This window comes from Cryptomeria japonica, chromosome 8 (genome assembly GCF_030272615.1).
Source record: "Cryptomeria japonica chromosome 8, Sugi_1.0, whole genome shotgun sequence".
Classification (NCBI taxonomy): domain Eukaryota; kingdom Viridiplantae; phylum Streptophyta; class Pinopsida; order Cupressales; family Cupressaceae; genus Cryptomeria; species Cryptomeria japonica.
In genome coordinates this window covers 360,297,608-360,317,794 of record NC_081412.1, presented here as the reverse complement: position 1 = coordinate 360,317,794, position 20,187 = coordinate 360,297,608, and the positions used below count along the sequence as shown (strand labels likewise).

Here is a 20,187-nt window from a genome sequence, read left to right as displayed (position 1 = left end):
TAATGGAGTATTTGGGAGGGGCTTGCTCTTACTCCAAAATTGATCTCAAGAGTGGGTATCATCAAATCAAAGTAAGGCAAGGGGATGAATGGAAGGCAACCTTCAAAACAAATGAAAGTCTCTATGAGTGGATGGTGATGCCATTTGGGCTATCCAATTCCCCAAGCACATTTATGTGCCTCATGAATGAGGTATTGAAAGACTTCATTGGTAAACTTGGTGTGGTTTATCTTGATGATATTATTGTGTTTAGCAGGACAAAGGAGGAGCATTTGGAGCACTTGAACCTAGTTTTGAAGAAGTTGCATGATGAAAAGTTGATGATCAATATGGAAAAGAGTGAATTCATGAAGGAGGAACTTGTATATCTCAGCTTTGTGATCTCAAAGGGGGATTTGAAGATGGATCCAACAAAGGTGGAGGCTATCTTATCATGGCCAACACCTAAGATAGTAGGTGATTTGAGAAGTTTCCATTGTTTGACAACATTCTATAGGAAATTCATCAAAAATTCTAGTCATATTTGTGCACCTATCCTAGACACAATCAAAGGAGTGCAAAAGTGTAAGTTTTCTTGGTCAAATGAAGCAAATGAATCTTTTGAATATCTGAAATAGAGAGTAGCACAAAATGCCATTCTTGTTTTACCTAATTTTAACAAGTTGTTCATAGTGGAGTGTGATGCTAGTAATCTTGCAATAGGGGTTGTCTTGAGTCAAGAGGGCAGACTGGTGGCTTTCTTTAGTGAGAAACTCAATGATGCTAAAAAAAAGTACTCTACACATGATTTAGAGTTGTATGCAATGGAACAAGCCTTGAACAAATGGAGGCATTATATTTTGCCTAAAGAATTCATTGTTTATACTGACAATCACACTCTCAATTTTCTGAATGGACAAGAGAAGCTTAATCACAAGCATATGAAGTGGGTTGAACATCTTCAAGCCTACACATTTACCATCAAACACAAGAAAGGGCAGGGCAATAAAGTGGCAGATGCATTGAGTAGGAGGGTGTGCATGGTGTAATAAATGTAGTTGCAAAGTGCGGGAATTGATTCCCTCAAGCAAATGTACAAGGATGATGAAGATTTCAATGAGATATATGAGGTTTGCACTCAATTTTCAGATTCTTATCATTCTGATTTTTTTGAGTTTTTGTAGTAGTAGTAGGGGTTATTGTTCAAAGCGAGTCAGTTGTGTGTCCCTAGATGCTCCATGAGGGAGAACATTATAAAAGGGAAGCATTGTGGTAGTTTAAGAGGTCACTTTGGTCTAGATAAAACATTAGAACAGGTGAAGAGGTACTATTTTTAGCCAAAGTTGCAATCAGATGTCAGGAAGTTTTTTGAAAGTTGCAGCATATACCAATGGGATAAGGGAACATCATCAAATACAAGTTTATATCAACCACTCCCTATTCCTAATAGGCTATGGGAGAGTATCAACATGTATTTTGTTTTGGGTCTTCCTAGGACTCAAAGAGGCTTTGATAGAATTTTTGTTGTGATAGATAGGTTTAGTAAGATGACTCACTTTTTTCCATGTAGATGTACTAATGATGCTTCCCATATTGTTGGATTATTCTTTAAAGAAATTGTTAGAATCCATGGTTTGCCTCTCAACATTGTAACTAACAAGGACTCTAAGTTTGTGGGCCACTTTTGGTGTACCTTGTGGAAGAAGTTGGGAACTCAATTATCTTTTACATCAGCCTATCACCCTAAGACTGATGGCCAAACTGAGGTGGTGAATAGGTCATTGGTAAATCTTCTTAGGTGTCTTATAAAGCATCATGGAGAGGCATGGGACATGATCATCCCTCAAGAAGAGTTTACTTATAATGATTTTGTTAATAAAAGCACAAGAAGAAGTCCTTTTGAGGTTGTATATGGGATTCATCCAAGAGGCATTCTAGAACTAAGAGATCTACAAGGATTGGATAAAAGGAGTGCTCAGGGAGAAGACTTTGCATTGACCATGAAGGACATCCATGATAGAGTAAGATAAACTCTCCAAAAGAACATAGAGAAGTACAAGGAGAAGGCCTATTTGAAGAAGAGAGATGTGCAAAATAAAGCGGGGGACTTGGTGTTGGCACACTTGAATAAAGAGAGGCTTCCTAAGGGTCACCCAACAAAGTTACTCATGAAGAAGATTGGTCCTTGTTGGATTGTGAATAAATTTGGTCCTAATGCCTATGAGATTGAAATTACTCAAGGCTTGGGCATATCTCCAATTTTTAATGTTTCAGATTTGTTTCCCTACAAAGGTGATAATGTTGCAGGTTCAGATGTAGGTTTGACAATAGAAGGAGATGAAGGGTGGGTTAAGGATCTCCCACCTAGCCAACCATTGAAGTTGGAAAACATATTGGACACCAAAGTGACCAAGAAGACTAGAAATAAGACCTATAAGGAGTACCTTGTCAAGTGGAGTGGCCTACCTAATGAATATGCCACATGGATGACAAAATATGACATTAAAAATCATGGACACTCTATTGCAAACCTCATTCCTCAAGAGACTAGAGTTTCTATGCACCTTGGGAGTATGGTGTAGGTGCACCTTGAAGACTTTGAAGGCCATTTGAGCAATGAAGGCTCTTGGAAGTGTTTCTAGGTTCCTTGATTTTTTTTAAATTTTAATAAGGTCTTTCAAGATCATTCATTTTGTTTTGGTTATCCATATAAGGCCTTGGTGCCATTTTTGTAGTTGTGAGCTTCTTAGGACCTATTTGGTCAATCATAGTCAAATGACATTCATAATGCATCAATGAGGCAAACATTGTATTTTGGCTCCTATGTGGCCTATTTGTAAGGTTTGTGAAGTGTCATAATAGGCTACATAGGCATATGTTATAGGTTGTCAAATTGTCTGCAACATTGTCATGTTTGGATGACAACTTTTGTTGTCAAAAGTTGTCAACTTGTAAATAACCTCCCTCCAAGGGTTGGATAATTCAAATTTATGTTGGAGTTGGTTGAGGAGGTTTGGGAGACCCTTCTTACAGCCTTGGAGGTCAAGGAGAAAGGGTGAAAGGAGATTGTTATACAAATAAACTGTGATCAGATTCAAAAAACTCATAAATTTACACAAAATTCGCTGCAACAGTGCTTTGTATGGTTCTGTACGGACTCCATGTGCAGGCTAAACATTTTATTTGTGTAGCTTCTTGTGTTGGTGTTATTTTGGCTTTGATTTGGCAAAAAAATACTTTGAAACAAGCAAGATATTTGCATTTTGGTGAAGGTGGTCTGAAATCCCTCCGAAACCAAGGTTTCTAGGAAGATGCTCTCATAACCCCACATTCATCAGGACAAATTAGCTCAAACTTAGGGGAATGGTAGGGGAGACAATGTATTTTAATATTTTCAAGGTTTATGAGTGGGCCATTGAATTGGCAAGTTTTGAGAGCAAACCCTAGGCTAGGCATCTTAATGTGACAGCCGTTGTGGATTGATAAAAAATGTGTAGAAGTAATGAGTGGTGGACCCTATGTAATGATGGATTTGGTGTTTTGGGATGTGTGCAGACCATCCCCTACCATTGGTTTCACTGGATCAAGCCATTAATGTGTGATTACTTTGTAAAAGTGACCTAAAAGCCCTATTAGGCCTAATGTAGCAACAATGTTTTAACCCAGTCAATGCAAGAGTTAGGGTCTAAGTCTTGGGAGAGCTTTGTGTCACCAAAGAAGGCATTTAAAAGTGTCAAGAATCTAGGGTGTCATTTAAAGGATTTCAAATTTGTTCCTTAAAGGTCCAAAACTCGAGCTACAAGGAATAGGTGTCTTGTAGAGACAAATCACTTTGAATTAACTTATGGGAGAAAAGGGTTTATGTCTAGGTTGTAGTTAATGTATCTAGGGTTGGAAAAGATGTTCTATAGGGTCCACACCTTCTCTGCAATGATGGATGTGTTATGACTCAAGTTGGTCATAGGTGATCCAAAGATGGAGTTGGTGTCAAGGGAGGACGTGATATGAGAAGTTGTATCTCAGTGAGTTGCTATTGGATTAGAGGGTCCCATTGGAGCAAAGGGAAGTGTAGGTGAGTCCATGTATGTTGTTGAAAATATTTTCAAGAACCCATGAATGTTGAGACCTTGGATTGAGGGTCTAATTGTGTGAGTAACCTTGTTCCTTGGGGCTCTGCATCATTCACCCCCTCCTAAATATCCTACTAAGGACATTTTGAGGCAAGAGGATGATTTTAATAAAAAATGTATTAATTCTCTCCCTTCCAAAGATGAAGCATTAATAGCTAATGTTATTCCCTCTCCCAAAATTGTCTCTACCCATGATGATACCCTAGTTCAAGAAGAGATTGTTAATATTTCTTCCAAATATCTCCCTCCCAAGGATGAAGTTTTGAATAGTGATGTTGATCCTTCTCCTAGAGAGTACCTCTCCCATGTATATCCTTTGGTGATAGAGGATAATTTGATCTTTCCTACCAACACCACACCTTCTTTGAATACTCTTCCTTGTAGTGATGAAACATTAATGACTAGTGGTAATCCCTCTCCCAACATTGAACTTATTCATGATAATATTTTTGTGCAAGAAGAGATTATCAACACTTCTTTCAATAATTCTTACCATATGAATGATGTTGATCCTTCTCCTAAAATGCATACCCCTTGTAAGGATACTTTGGAACAAGAGAATTTTCTTTGGTTACAAGGATTTACTATCATTAATAATCTCCTCTATGAGGATATCCCTTTCACTCAATCCAAAGAAATTCCTACTCATTGTTGGTTCCTTATAATGAACTAGTAATAAAAACTCACTTCCTTGAACCAAAAGGTTCAATTCTCTATTATTACTGGACTACTAATTCATTAATAAGGAAGTCATTCAATTGTCAACCCATGAATGTATACTTGAAACATGTTTGCACTATATGTGCACTAAGAAACTCATGAGGAATACTAACTCAAACTTGAAGCAACTAAACAAGGAGTTGATGAAAACCATAAGATTCTACCATTGGTTCTACTGACATCAATTTAACCTACTTAACATGAAGCTTATAACTCTATGCAAGAGATAAACTAACCAGCTGGTAACTATGAACTCTATTTTTCCTTTGGTTGTAGGAATAATCACAAAATGGAGTTTTTGTGGCTGCAGGACAATCAACAAAAAAGATTCTAAACTATGAACAAAAGCTTGATATAAACTTAGCAAAACATGGAAGTGAATGAAATTGGATGATATCCCAAGTGGGCCCCCTCGGTTGAGCCTCCAAAACCTTAACCAAACCTAAAGAGTAGAAAAACATCACACATATATTGAAATTTTGAACAACAAAATAACAAAACTGAAATTTCTTGTATTATTAGACTGTAAAAGCAAAGAACACTGAATACTTGAAAAGATAAAAACTGCATTACATACTCCATCCTTAACTGATGGATTTATAGGAAATTTAACAACTGACTAACTACACAGCCAATCCAATCCCAACAAACTAGGAGGACAACTTTTATTGGAAATAAAAACATAGAAGGATGAATCATTCAAAGACTTAGTCGAATGCATAAATATAAGCCATGGCATCCTCTAGATCTCCTCAACAGATCAACCATGAGGGTATCACTAAATAGGCAATATCATATCATGCGCGTTCATATTGGGGGGTTTAATATCGTAAAATGAAGGTCCAATATATTTCCCATCAGTGAAAATAGGGGGGTTTTTAATCCGCGCTATGAAAAAATGCATTATTTTTTTCAAATAGGGGGGCTTTTAATTCAGGTTGTGTATTGGGAGGGGGTGGAAAAAAGGAGTTTAGGGCAATATTTTTTGAAAATAGGGGGATTCTTTAGTATGCCATGAATGTAGGTGATATAACCCAAGTTCACTAAGTGAAGCCCCCATGAGATAGACACATGTTCCGAATCAATAAATGCATCAACTACAATTGGGAGCTCTATTAGAGTCATCAACTATCAGCTTGACTGGTTCAACAACCCTATTTGAGTAGGACTGTAACTCTTATGAAATAACAACCAATGTCTCTGTGTTGGCTTAGCCTATCTTCTAGCTGCACACATAAAAGTTAATACACACAACACATATTTGAACAATATTACTTCTAACTAACATTTTATCAAGTATTTCCATATCATTCAAAGACATTTATCATATCATTTATATGGTTGTTTAATAGATGATAAAGTTCATAGTTTTAAACACAAAAGGCTTATACCTATCACAACTGAAATGTCTAAGTTACACAAAATGAAAAATTTAACATGACATAAGTCCATATAAAATAACCAAAAAGGCTACTCAACTTTTCTCCCCAACCTAGCTAATGCTTTTCCTAAACAATTCTTATGCTCTTCCAATGTTTCCATTCTGAAATCTATCACTTCAATCTCCCCTGTAGCTTGAACATATGGATCCCAATAAAAACCTTGATTTTCCTCTATCTTCATCCATCGAGCATCCTTAGCTTCCTTGTCATAAGGCTTAAGGTCCTTCCAATCTGGAACATGGTATAATAACAGTGGACGATGGAAAGTGAGAGGAATCCAACTTTCATGTAATGATCTCCCAATCTGGATATACTTGGCTGCCCTCTTTAACATTGCATGGTAGTTCTGCAAAGAATGTGGTTCTTATTGCTTCAACTCATCTATCAAACCATTCCATCATTTAGTAAGGTAACCAAACACCATATGTGCTGAAGTCTTAGCCATTATTCAATATTCCTTATATACTTGCTATCTTCTTGCCAATACAAGATCCTTATTATGGTTATCACTCAAAATCTGGTTCCATTCACATAATACATTGTCTGAGTCAAATGTCTCAGCTCTAAGCTCCAATGGAGAAGTTAATTCTAGATCCTTGTATTTCCTAAACTATTTCCCCCAATTATTTTGATTTTGGATGTAAGACATGAATGCCTTAAGCTGAACATTGCCAACGTATAACAAAGAGTTCCAATGGGTGGCAATTGGAACTACATAATTGTGTAGATATAACTCACAAAGTAAGTTTTTGAAATCAGAATGTGAAGTGTCATATGCACAAAAAAATCCCCTTGGGGTTAGCAGAGAAGAACATAAACCAAAAAACTCACTTGATAACTGATAACAAAGATATAATTCTTTCAAGTGTTGAGAATATACCCTAGGAGGGGGCGTACATTGCACAATTTGGGGAACTAATTCCATGAATTCTCCCATACTGGTTTTCATATTCAGAATTTTCTTCTCTCTCTCTTATCAATTTCCTTTTGTAACCTTTCCTTCTCTTGTTTCCAAGTTTCACGTTCCTCTTGAATAGTTTGATAAATTTGATACAACAATTCTAGCCACATGAATGTTGGAGGAATTGGTAAACATATCTTTATTTTTTCTTGATTTGTAGAAGCCATTTGCTCTGTAGTGTCTACAAATTTATTCAAAGAAATCATTCCTTCAGTTCCTACCTAACTACCATCTTGCAGTGGTACATTCAGGTTAATAGTTAAATTGATCCCCCCTTCCTCTTCCATGCCTACATTCTTTGGTGAAAAATCATAAGGTGGGGATGGAAGAGTTTTAACTCTAGAAGGTAATTTGGTATACATCATCTTTACCAGTTTTTCTAAAGAGTTAACATCCGACTCAGTGTCACTTTCTACAATCACCTGCTGAAGAACTACCCTAGCTTTTCCTTTAGCTTTTCCCTGATTCTGATTAAAACATCTCAAAGGGAAATCAGAGGGTTCGGAGATCATTATTTTTTATTTTTCTTCAGGAGGAACTACAGGTGAGGGTTTAGGTTTCTTCAGTTTAGGCCTTGGAGAACTATATTCTTTAATACCTGATACCCTTTTCATAGGAATTTATTTTTGTTTCTTGGGTACATCCTTTAATGGTATTTTTTCCTTTACAGGCTTCTTCTTCTTCTATTTTTTAGAAGCACGGGATAGGGATACTAGGGTTTCTGCTTCCATTCTATTATCTAGGTTTTAAGAGGAGGCTTCTGCAACAAGCTTTCTTGACTTTTTCTTTCTAGAAGAAGAAGGCTAAGACACAGACCCTACATTCTGAATTTGTTCCCCTTTAAGAAACTTTCCCCAAGATAACCTAGGGTTTGTTTCTTGAATACTTCTTTCTACTAATAATTTGATTAAACAATGATGAGACACATAATTTGCCTACCTTTTTGTGTCTCCGAAGAAATCTTCTTTAACATGTGATACAAAACACTTGAAACATTCATATGTCTTCCATGGTGATGATGTGAAAGAAGCTTGAAATGAACATGTAGGAGAGATTGTCGATCCTCACAGGTAATGTATTGGATAATATACACTTCTATAGGATCCTAGTCTAGATGCAGAGATTTCGTTCTTGTTCCTTGCCTGGAAATGTCTAATGGAGGATCATCTAGATGTGTAAATTTAGCTCTGGTTGACCTTGCATCAAAAGTGTCTAAACATTTTTCTCCAACTGCAGGAAGACCAGTTACCTCGGCAATACGTTCTTCTGTGGCTATTATGTTAACACCTCTTACCATGGCTTCCTCTTGTCGAAATGTAGACGCAAACTCACGAGCTACCACATAATAGAGACTTTCAAGCTTAAAAAAAATTTCCAACAATCTAGAAGCTCAAAATATTGGTGCACAGTCTCCATATGAAAGAATAAGCTCATGGTCTACTGGTTCATGCCTGATTGGTGGCCCTCCTACCATTTTTCAGACTCTACCACTTCTTCTTACACGGAGCAATTCCCTTTCTTCTAAATTTCTAGCAATTTCTTAACTTGTTACCTGCAACCTTAACATATTTCAGAGCTAATTTTAGAACCTTTATCTTCACATGTTCAAGGCAGGGTGACAAGAAAGATATTTCAAAAGGAAAATCATGACTCAAGACTTAGGATAATTTAAAATCAAGCTTTTTGGAAGGTGACCAATATGCAAATTCTATAATTCAACTTCATATTTGCAAAAACACACACTAATTAACCCCTCCCCCCAACCAAAATGTCACATGGGTCCACACATGGGAAGGGATAGAAATATGAACAGGTTATCAAATAAATGATACGATACAATGATAATGCAATAACTTGAATAAAATGTTGGCAATATGGAGGAATTGATTATGTGTTACATTGATGTTTTGTCTTTGATGTCAACACCAGCTGTTATGGTTGGTTATCGACAGACATGTTTTGGTTACCGGTATAAGAACTAGTGTTACTAGTAAGGGTTTATGGTTTTACCAGCATAGCTTTTACTGAGAATCTTTGACAGGATGCATAAGTGGTGTTGGTGCGACTTCTACATGGAATTCAGGATACAAAAGGTAATCCTTGATTGTGCCTCGACTGATTGGTGACATTGCTTTGGTATGGAGAATCTTTTTAGGTTTGGTACCTATCCAGGTTATGGACCGCTATCATGTTAACATGTTCTCTACATGTTACCAGGATGTTTTATGGATTGGTTAATGTTGTTTTGGTCTAAAGCCGAAATGGCATATCATTGTAATATGGATGTATGTAATGATCTTATTGTAATATCTTTTAGGTGGCCGACCTAATTGGTTTAGGCCTTAGGGTTTGTATAAATTGATGTAAGATCTCATTGTAGATCGTGGTGGCAATATTTGTGGTCGTGGAATAAAATATCATATGTGAAGGAGATTTGATTGATCATAGGTGATCGAATTGGGTTTAAGTAAGAGGTCAAAGGCCTTCGGTATTGAGCTTAACCGAGACTGTAAATGGTAGATGCTATCTTTGGCAGTTCATTCTTCTGGATTGTTGTCCAATTATATTGAGGTGGTTGTAACCTCTCTGTAGTCAGTGAGACTCCTTTGTAATGAGCAGTACGCTCTAGGCAGTGTGCCTTCTGGCATGTGCAGGCCCCTTATTGTATCACATACTTTCTGCAGAAGTATCATTTGACTATGGGTAGGCTTCCCACCATGGTTTTCCCCTTTACCGAGTTTTCCACATACAAATCATGGTGTTATGTGGTATGGTTGCATTGTGTTAATTCTCTGTTTCATTCCTAAGTTTTATTGCTTACCGATATCTATTTCTGCTATTCTGGTATTCAATGTTTATGTGCTCCGGTTAAAGGTTATAAAGCGGTTTGATTAACATGATCTGTTGACAACTGATTCACCCCCCCTCTCAGTTTTCCATCGGTTATCCTAACCATCGGTATTAGAGCTTTGGTCCTCTTTTGTAGAAGCTTAACCATTTGAGGTAGATCCTATGGCAACTAATACTTCAAATCCACTAACAACTATTTTCAGAAGAGAAATCCCTAAGCTTGATGGAACAAATTATGGGATATGGAAAATCTGAATGGAGACTCATCTTAGATGTCTTGGAAAGGATATTTGGGAGATCACTGAGAAAGGATATACACCTTATGATCTGGCATCTGGAAATCTTGCTCCTGCAGACTTGGATAAGAATATTGAAAATGATTGCAGAGCAAGAGAAGCCCTCTTGTGTGCACTTACTGATCAACAAATCATGGGATTGACTGATAAATCATCTGCAAAGGTTATGTGGGATAAATTGCAAACTCTGAATGAAGGTGACCCTACTGTCAAAATTGCTAAACTTGATGGTTACCGGGTAAGATATGAGAACTTGAAGATGGAAGATAATGAAATAATTGCTACATTTATGGAAAGAGTAAATGAGATTGTCACGAGAATTCAATGTTGTGGAGGATCTTTGAGGGAAGATGAAATAGTTACTAAAGCCTTGAGAGCCCTTCCACCGGCTTACAAGATGAAGGCGACTACAATTAATGAATTAAGAACAATGGCAAACTCTTCAGTTAACAGAGATATTCTGATTGGGAAATTATCTGCTTTTGAGCTTGAAGAATTTGGACCCTTTGGAGCTGCAAAATCTGAACCTGCTTTTCATGCATCATCATCTACTGGCAAAAGTGATTGGAAAGCCTTATATGCAAAATAATTGGAAGATATGAGGAAAGAGGATGAATAATTTGAGCAACTTGAATCCTTATTTGATAGAAGAGTACCTAAAGGACCGACAGGAAGTAAGTATGAAGGAAAAGCACATTTTAAATGTTTTGCATGTAATAAGATTGGTCATTTTGCATCTAGATGTCTTGAAAGGAATGCAAGATTTGAAGAAAGAGTTAAGAAATCATTTAAGCCTAATCAGAAAAGATATAGATTCAAGAAAAGAAAACAATGCCACATGGCAAATGAGGAAGGAGTAAGTGATGAGTCTGAGGATGAACTGACAACAAGCTCTGCTAGTGGATCCGGCAATGGAAAGGAATGGGTGTTCTATGCTTTAAAGGAAGATGAACCGGAAGCGGTTATCAAGAATGAAGAAAAGGCCCTGACAACAAAAGTTTAAGACAAGGATTAATGGGTAATTGATAGTGGATGCTCACATCATATGAATGGAGACAAACAAAAATTTATGTCCCTACAAAAATACAATGGCGGTCAAGTCAGATTTGGGGATGACAAAGCATGTATGATCAAAGGTAGAGGTATTATTTCTTTGGATGGCAAGCATACTACTGATAATGTCTATTATGTAGAAGGTTTAAAGCATAATATTTTAAGTGTTGCTCAATTGGTGGACAAGGGATTCCAACTTCAGTTCAAAGATAGAAAATGCAAAATCATTAACAAAACTGGTTTGGAGATTGCAACCGGTACTTAGACTGGAGGTAATATCTTTCACTTGGACACTGGTAATAAGACATGTTTGATTACTCATATTGATGAGAGTTGGTTATGGCATAAGAGGTTGTGTCATGTTAATTTTGATTGTATTGTTAAGATCAGTTCAACAAAGGCAGTTAGAGATATACCTAAGATTATAAAGCCTCATAATCCGATATTTAAGGAATGTCAATAGGGAAAGCAAGTTAGAACTTCTTTTAAGAGAATACATGATAAATATAATGATGTGTTTGATTTGATTCATACTAACTTATGTGGTCCAGCAAGGACTAGAAGCTTTCAAGGTGAAACTTCATGCTGATAATTGATGATTATTCTAGAATGATGTGGGTGACTTTTCTAATGGAGAAGTTTGAAGCTTTTGAGAAATTCAAGATCTTTAAAGCAAAGGTGGAAAGAGAAACTGGATTGAAAATCAAATGTCTGAGATCAGATCAAGGCGGTGAGTTTACTTCTCATGAATTTAACAGTTATTGTGAGACGAATGGAATTAGGAGTCAGTTATCTGCACCTTGGACTCCTCAATAGAATGGAGTAGTGGAAAGGAAGAATAGAACCATTTTGGATGCAACAAGAACCATGATGATGGAAGCCAAATTGCATCACATCTACTGGAGAGAAGAAGTGAGTATATCAGTCTACACATTCAACAGAGTTCATATCAAAGGTGAAACCGATAAGATTCCTTATGAATTATGGTTTGGACATAGAACTACTATTAAATATTTCAAAATTTTTGAAAGTAAATGTTATATCAAAAGGGATAATTCAATTGGGAAGTTTGATCCTAGATGTGATGAAGGGATATTTCTTGGATATTCAATTCAAAGAAAAGCAAATAGATGTTATAACAAAATATTGTAGAAAATTGTGGAGAGCACTAATGTGAAAGTGGATGAGCAATACGGAGATCAATCTATATCATATGATAGGAAACCAATAGTGGAAATGATCATAACTGAACCGACAATGCCTCAACCGGTACAAGACACTAAGACACTTAAACCATTACAATTAGAAAATTCAATTGTGACTGATGATCAAAACAGTGAACCTAAAGTTTAGAAGACACCGGGGTATGTAAGGTTAAATCATTCCGAAGATCAAATCATTGGAGATAGGAACAAATGAGTTATGACAAGAAGAAGACTGGAAAATGAAGAGGTATGTCTTATTTCTTAAATTGAACCGACATCTGTTATTGAAGCTTGTAAAGATAAACATTGGTTTAAGGCTATGGAAGATGAATTAGATTAGATGGAGAAGAATAACACTTGGACTTTAGTTCCCCGACCTAAAAATAACAATGTCATTGGAACTAAATGGGTTTTTAGAAATAAACTAAATGAGGATGGTCAAGTTGTAAGTAACAAGGCTAGATTACTTTGTAAAGGATATTATCAAATGGAAGGAATTGATTATGGTGAGACATTTGCACCTGTAGCTAGAATTGAAGTTATTAGACTATTTCTTGCCTATGCATCAAATAAGAACTATAAGGTCTGTCAAATGGACGTTAAATGTGCATTTTTGAATGGTGAACTTGAGGAAGAGGTATACATTGAGCAGCCTGATGGATTTTCACTGATAGATGACAAAGATATGGTTTGCAGGTCAAGGAAAGTATTATATGAATTGAAACAAGCTCTTAGAGCTTGGTATGCAAGGTTGGATAAATATATTTTGAAGCTTGGTTTTACTAAAGGTAGTGCTGATAGTAACTTATATTTGCAAGATCATTGATGATGATATTCTAACTATTGAAGTATTTGTTGATGATATCATTTTCGGAGGTGAAGAGAAATTGTGCATTGAATTCTCTAATAATATAAAGGATGAATTTGAAATGTCTATGATTGGTGAGATGAGATTTTTCTTAGGTTTGCAGATTACTCAAACTGAGAAAGGCATCTTTATCTGTCAAACTAAGTATCTAAGGGAATTGTTGAAGAAGTTTGGTATGGATAATTCTAAACCAGCAAGTACTCCCATGGTGACAAGTGAGAAATTATCTATCAAAGACACATCTACACCGGTAAATTCGACAAGGTATAAGTCTATGATTGGTGGCTTGTTATATCTAACTTAGACTAGACCAGATATTATGAATGCAGTAAGTATTGTTTCAAGATATCAAAGTAATCCTAAAGAAAATCATGAATGTGCAGTAAAGAGGATATTCTGGTATTTGCAAGGAACAACAGAATATGGCTGATGGTATTCTAGAGATGATAACTTCACTTTATGTGCATATACAAATTCAGATTGGGTAGGAGATACTAATGACAAGAAGAGAACTTCTAGTGGAGCTTTCTTTCTTGGAAAGAAATTGGCTTCATGGATCAGCAAAAAATAGTCATGCATTTCTTTATCTACTGCAGAAGTTGAATATGTTGCAGCAGCAACTAATTGCACTCAAGTCTTGTGGATGAAGCAAATGTTGAAGGATATCAAGGTAAATTATAGTGAACCGATAGTTATCTATTGTGATAACTCTACAGCTACTGACATGTCTAAGAATTTGGTATTTCACTCTAAGACTAAGCACATATTAATAAAATTTAACTTTTTGAAGGACAAGGTGGAAGAAAAGGAAGTCAAATTGGTTTATGTGAACACTAAAGAGCAGATTGCAGATATATTCATTAAACCGATGTCTAAGGAATCATTTGAGTATTTGAGAGACAGGTTAGGGGTATCTACCCCTCTGATAGAAACTTAATTGATGGAGCAGACCATCAGTTCGATATGCATCATCAACTTTATCCTTTGCTCCGGGTTGATGTAGTGGTGCTACTACTTAGGGGGAGTAGTTAGATTTGAGATTCACAAAATTTTGATATCTATGCCATATCTTTGGCATTGATGTCAAAGGGGGAGAGTTATATGTAAAAAATAATATTTATGGGATTCAAATCAGTTTCAGATTGGACTGCACTCCTCAAGGGGAGTTGCTGGGATTTTTCAGCTTTTCATTGTTATATCTTCTATGAATTTTTTTGGCACTTCTTGGCACTTAGATGTTTTCTTTTTCACATCTAGTGTTGCCATCAATGCCAAAGGGGGAGATTGTTGGCAATATGGAGGAATTGATTATGTGTTGCATTGATGTTTTGTCATTGATGTCAACACTAGCTATTATGGTTGGTTACCGACATATAGGTTTTGTTTACCGGTAGAAGAACTAGTGTTACCGATAAGGGTTTAAGGTTTTACCAGCAAAGCTTTTACTAAGAATCTTTAACATAATGCATAAGTGGCGTTGGTGCGACTTCTATATGGAATTTAGGATGCAGAAGGTGATCCTTGATCGTGCCTCGACTAATTGGTGACATCACTTTGGCATGGAGAATCTGTTTAGGTCTGGTACCTATCTAGGTTATGGACTGGTATCATGTTAACGTGTTCTCTACACGTTATTGGGATGTTTTATGGATTGGTTAATGTTGTTTTGGTCTAAAGCCGAAATAGCATATCATTGTAATATGGATGTATGTAATGATCTTATTGTAATATCTTTTAGGTGGCCAACCTAATTGGTTTAGGCCTTAGGGTTTGTATAAATTGATGTAAGATCTCATTGTAGATCATGGTGGCAATGTTTGTGGTCATGGAATGAAATATCATATGCGAAGGAGATTTGGTCGATCATAGGTGATCGAATTGGGTTTAAGTAAGAGGTCCAAGGCCTCAGGTATTGAGATTAACCGGGACTATAATCAGGCATGGTAGATGCTATCTCTGGCAGTTCATTCTTTTGGATTGTTGTCCAATTATATTGAGGTGGTTGTAACCTCTCTGTAGTCAGTGAGACTCCTTTGTAATGAGCAGTATGCTCTAGGCAGTGTGCCTTCTTGCATGTGTAGGTCCCTTATTATATCACATACTTTCTATAGAAGTATCATCTGACTGTGGGTAGGCTTCCCACCGTGGTCTTTCCCTTTACCGGGTTTTCCACATACAAATCATGGTGTTATGTGGTATGGTTTCATTGTGTTAATTCTTTGTTTCATTCTTAAGTTTTATTGCTTACCGGTATCTGTTTCTGCTATTCTGGTATTCAATGTTTATGTGCTCTGGTTAAAGGTTATAAAGTGGTTTGATTAATATAATTTATTGACAACTGATTCACCCCCCTCTCAGTTATCCACCGGTTATCCTAACATAAAATGGAATTAAGAGAAATAAGTACAAAATATGTGAATGTATACCTAAAGGTTGATGCATCATAAGTAATAATGACCGACATTTATGTGATGGCCAAGATATGTGCAATGTTAAAGAATGAAAGAAAATGAGTATGGATGGAAAGACATCAGAGAAAGATGAGGTGGAATTATGGTGGAAGATAAGTGTTTCCATGTGGACATGGAAACTTTATTAAGAAGGTTGAAAAGTAAACCTTATCCAACACTTGGCGAACTTGGAAGACTGCCAAATGTTTTTGTAGCAAATTTGAAATTCAGACTTTCTGCAAATTGCTACAGGAACTCCTATTTAGAAGTGGGCGGTGATAAAGGTGAAGCCTATGGTCATTTAGCAACAACTTAAAATGGACTGGATCAATTGTTGAGAGTCAAACAACCTCATTGTCAAAGACCTCGGCCACCTCATATGGTCCCATCCAACGTGTCTTTATCTTTCCTTGGTTTTCCTGATATCTAGAGTCGTATAGCAATGCCCAATTTTCAAGGGAAAATTTCTTATTTTTGATATGCTTATCATGTCATTGAACTTGTTATTGCTGAATGAGTTCTGTATGATGGAGGGATTGCTTCCTGTATTCGTCCAAAGCATTAAGCTGCATGATGTGGTCTTGTTGTGCTGTAAAAATATCCATGTCTAGATCAAGTGTTGTCCATAATGTTTTGTATTCAAATTCTATGGGAAGGACATTTATTTTTTCATAGAGCAACTCAAATGTGGTAAAGCCAATGGTTGTTTTCCATGAGATCCTATAAGCCCATAATTCCTTAGGTAATCTAGAAGCCCAGTCCTTCTTATGGAGATTCATAATTTTTGTAAGAATGGCAACAATTTCCCTATTAGTGACCTTTGCCTGGCCATTGACCTAGGGATGATAGGGACTGGACTTTTTATGATGAATATTATACTCATTCATGAGAGTTGTTATTAAGGTGGAGGTAAATTGTGGCCCTTGATCAGTTACCAAATCCCTAGGGACTCCATATCTAGTAAAAAATTCCTCATAAAGAAACTCTGCAACTTTGTTGTTCCTAGCATGTGTCATAGCTCTAACTTCTACCCATTTAGTAACATAATCAATTCAAACTAGAATATAAGACTTACCATGAGAAGGAGGGTCAATAAGACCAATAAAATCCATACCCCACTTATCAAATGGAGTAACAACTACCCATGTTTGCAAAGGCATCTCATCATATTTAGTTGCCCTTCCCATCATTTGGCAGTGATCAAATTTTCTGGTATATTTAATGGCATCCTTATGAAGGGTTGGTCAATAGTACCCGGTATCGAGGATCTTCATGGATATTCTTTTGGTAGCAAAATGGCCTCCATATGGTTCATCATGACATGCATATAGAATATCATAGGTTTCATCTTCTTTGACACATCTATGCATCACATGGTTTGGCCCATTATAGTATAAACATCCCGCAATCCAAGAATAGGGAAAACTCTTCTCAACTAGCAACCTCTTCTCCTTTGGGGAGAAATGAGGAGGAACTTTGCCTGAGACCAGATAGTTTGCTATGTTAACATACCATGGTGTTTAAGTACTAATAGAAAATAGGTGCTCATCAGGGAAGGAATCATCAATGATAGTGTCAGAGCTAGGTGTGGTTAGCCTTGAAAGAAAATTTGCTACTACATTGGCTTTCGCTCATTTATCTATTATTGTACTATCAAAATCTTGCAGCAATAATAACCACTTGGCCAACCTGCCTTCTATCAATGGTTATTTCATTATATACTTGATGGTTGCATGATTAGTATGGACAAACACTGGATACCTAGTGATATAATGCCTGAATTTGAATAAGGCATAAACTACTAATAGAATTTCCTTTTTTTGTCACTGTGTAGTTCAATTCATCTCCCTGTAGGTCCTTACTGATGAAATAGATAGCATGCTCACTGGCTCCTTATTTTTGACCTAATACAACACCAACTACATAGTCAGAGGCATTTGTATGAACATGAAATGGAAGTTCCCAATTAGGTCTTCAAAGGATAGGTGTTCTAGTTAGATCATCTTTGAGTGCAGAGAATGCACGATCACAAGAATCTGTCCAATTGAATTCAACATCTTTGTTAAGAGCCCATAAAATGGTCCTACTATTTTGTTGAAGTCTTGGATGAATCTCCTATAATATGCTGCATGACCTAGGAAACTCCTTACATCTTTTAGTTTTGTTGGGACTGGTAAATTCTTGGTCACTTCTATCTTGGCAAGGTTAACGTTAATGCCCAAGTGAGATATATGGTGGCCTAATACTATACCTTTGGTCATCATCATGAAACACTTCTCATTATTTAGGGATAACTGGTGATCTTTACACCTTTGCAAAACCTTGTTAAAATTGGATAGGGCTTTTCCAAATCTCTCTCCATAGGTGGTAAAATCATCCATGTCAATATCCATTGCGTTAAGAGAGATGTCAGAGAATATATTGATAACTGTCCTTTGGAATGTTGCAGGGGCATTGCATAAGCCAAAAGGAAGGACTAAATAAGTGTATGTGCCCCAAGGACAGGTGAAGGTAGTCTTCTCCTGATCTTCAAGTACAATCTTGATTTGGTTATATCCACTGAACCCATCCAAGAAGGAGAAGTATTGCTTTCCTGCTAAATTGTCCAATACCTGATCAATAAAAGGTAATGGAAAGTGATCTTTCTTAGTGGCTGCATTCAACTCTTTGTAGTCAGCACACACTCTCCACTTTCCTCCTTTCTTAGGTACAATGACCAAAGGAGATACCCACTGGCTATCAGAGATGGGATAAATGAATCCTGCATCTAACAACTTTTATAATTCTCGCTTAACAATTTCTCTAACTGTAGAGTTCACTCTCCTCTATGGTTGCCGAATTGGTTTGCATCATTCATTGTTATAAATTCTCTGTGTGCAGAGCATAGGATCCAATCCCTTCATATCATGATAATCCCAAGCAAATGCATGTTGGTGGATCTTAAGGATTTTTGCCAAGGATTCATGTTGGGTTGTGGTCAACTTGTTGTTGATATTGAGGAATATTCCTGGAGAGACCTCTAATTGCTCAGTCAGTTCTATCATGGATGCTGGACTAATAGTGGGGGTATTGACTTCATGTGGAAGCAACGTATGAACATGTGTTATTAGTCTTTGAGGTCTAGAGTATAAGATGATGGTAACAACATTTGCAAAGGGCATGAAGGATGGTGATCTATTTCACAATTGTTCTGAATAATATGAGATAAAATCTCATCCTCATCTTGCAATTGCAAGATATAACTCCTCCCTATCACCATTAATGATTAGAGTGAATTAACTTCTTCAACATCATCACCCAAGTTAGGCCATACTGCAATATCATTCTCTTTATTAGGCTTAGCTGGTGGAAAAATAACAAGCTTCTTTGTGGTATTACCATTTGAAATGGTCATATATTCAGACCTACATCCTATAAAAGCATCTGCATTAGCTAGCCATGGTCTTTCTAGTATAATAGGATATCCCCCCAAAGTGGCTTTAGGATATAGAATCATAAAGTCTGTTGGATATTCCCAAGAATCTAAAGTCACAATAAGGTCTTCAACAGCCCCATTCGGTGTGACTGTAGAACTGTCAGCTAGTTGTAACATAGTAGGGGTATGTCTGAGAGTGGTGATATTCAAATTCTGCATCAGGCTTTTGGTCATTGTATTTATAGCAGCTCCCAAATCTATGAGAGCATTTTTAACCAAAACCCCATTAATGGTTATATCTACCACTGGACTACCAAGATCAAAATACTTAGGAATCATAACTTTTCCCAACATAATATCTACCAATTGGCCCACAACATGAATAATTTGTGGGTCCTTTGTTTTCCTGCCTGGTATCTTGAGACACATTTCCCTTATTGCTTTACTATAGATGAGAACATCTTTAATGGCTTGAAATAAGGGTATTTTAACACAAACATGCTTAAGTTGGTCTAGGAAGTCAAAGGTTGGCTCTGCTTCTGGTTCTTGAATTGCTAGCCGATAGGGAAATGGAGGATCTGGTTCACTTATTTGTGCTTTCTCAACTTGTCTTCTAGGATTAAAGTGGGTGGCTTGAGGGTGATCATCTTCCAACTATTCCTCCTACTCTGAAGGTGTGTGTGTGAAAAGTGGATAAGTATATGCAAACTATAAGACACAAAACTTCAATTAAGTCATTGCATGCATGGTTAGACAGATATTATCATGAATATACAAACCATAACAAATCAACCTATTGCCTTCTAAACGATGCGAGT

The 20,187-nt window shown here is 36.7% G+C and overlaps 1 protein-coding gene across 1 annotated transcript; it reads right to left on the bottom strand.

The window, feature by feature from the left end:
- Window positions 1–19,219: 19,219 nt before the first annotated feature.
- On the bottom strand, window positions 19,220–19,798 carry LOC131066290 (uncharacterized). Its single transcript, XM_058001016.1, has one exon. The coding sequence runs from the start codon at window positions 19,796–19,798 to the stop codon at window positions 19,220–19,222; it is 579 nt and encodes a 192-aa protein (XP_057856999.1).
- Between the last annotated feature and the right edge of the window lie 389 nt (window positions 19,799–20,187).

Coding starts and splice junctions, on each gene's coding strand:
- LOC131066290 (XM_058001016.1), bottom strand. CDS start 19,798: ATGTGTCTCAAGATACCAGGCAGGAAAACAAAGGACCCACAAATTATT.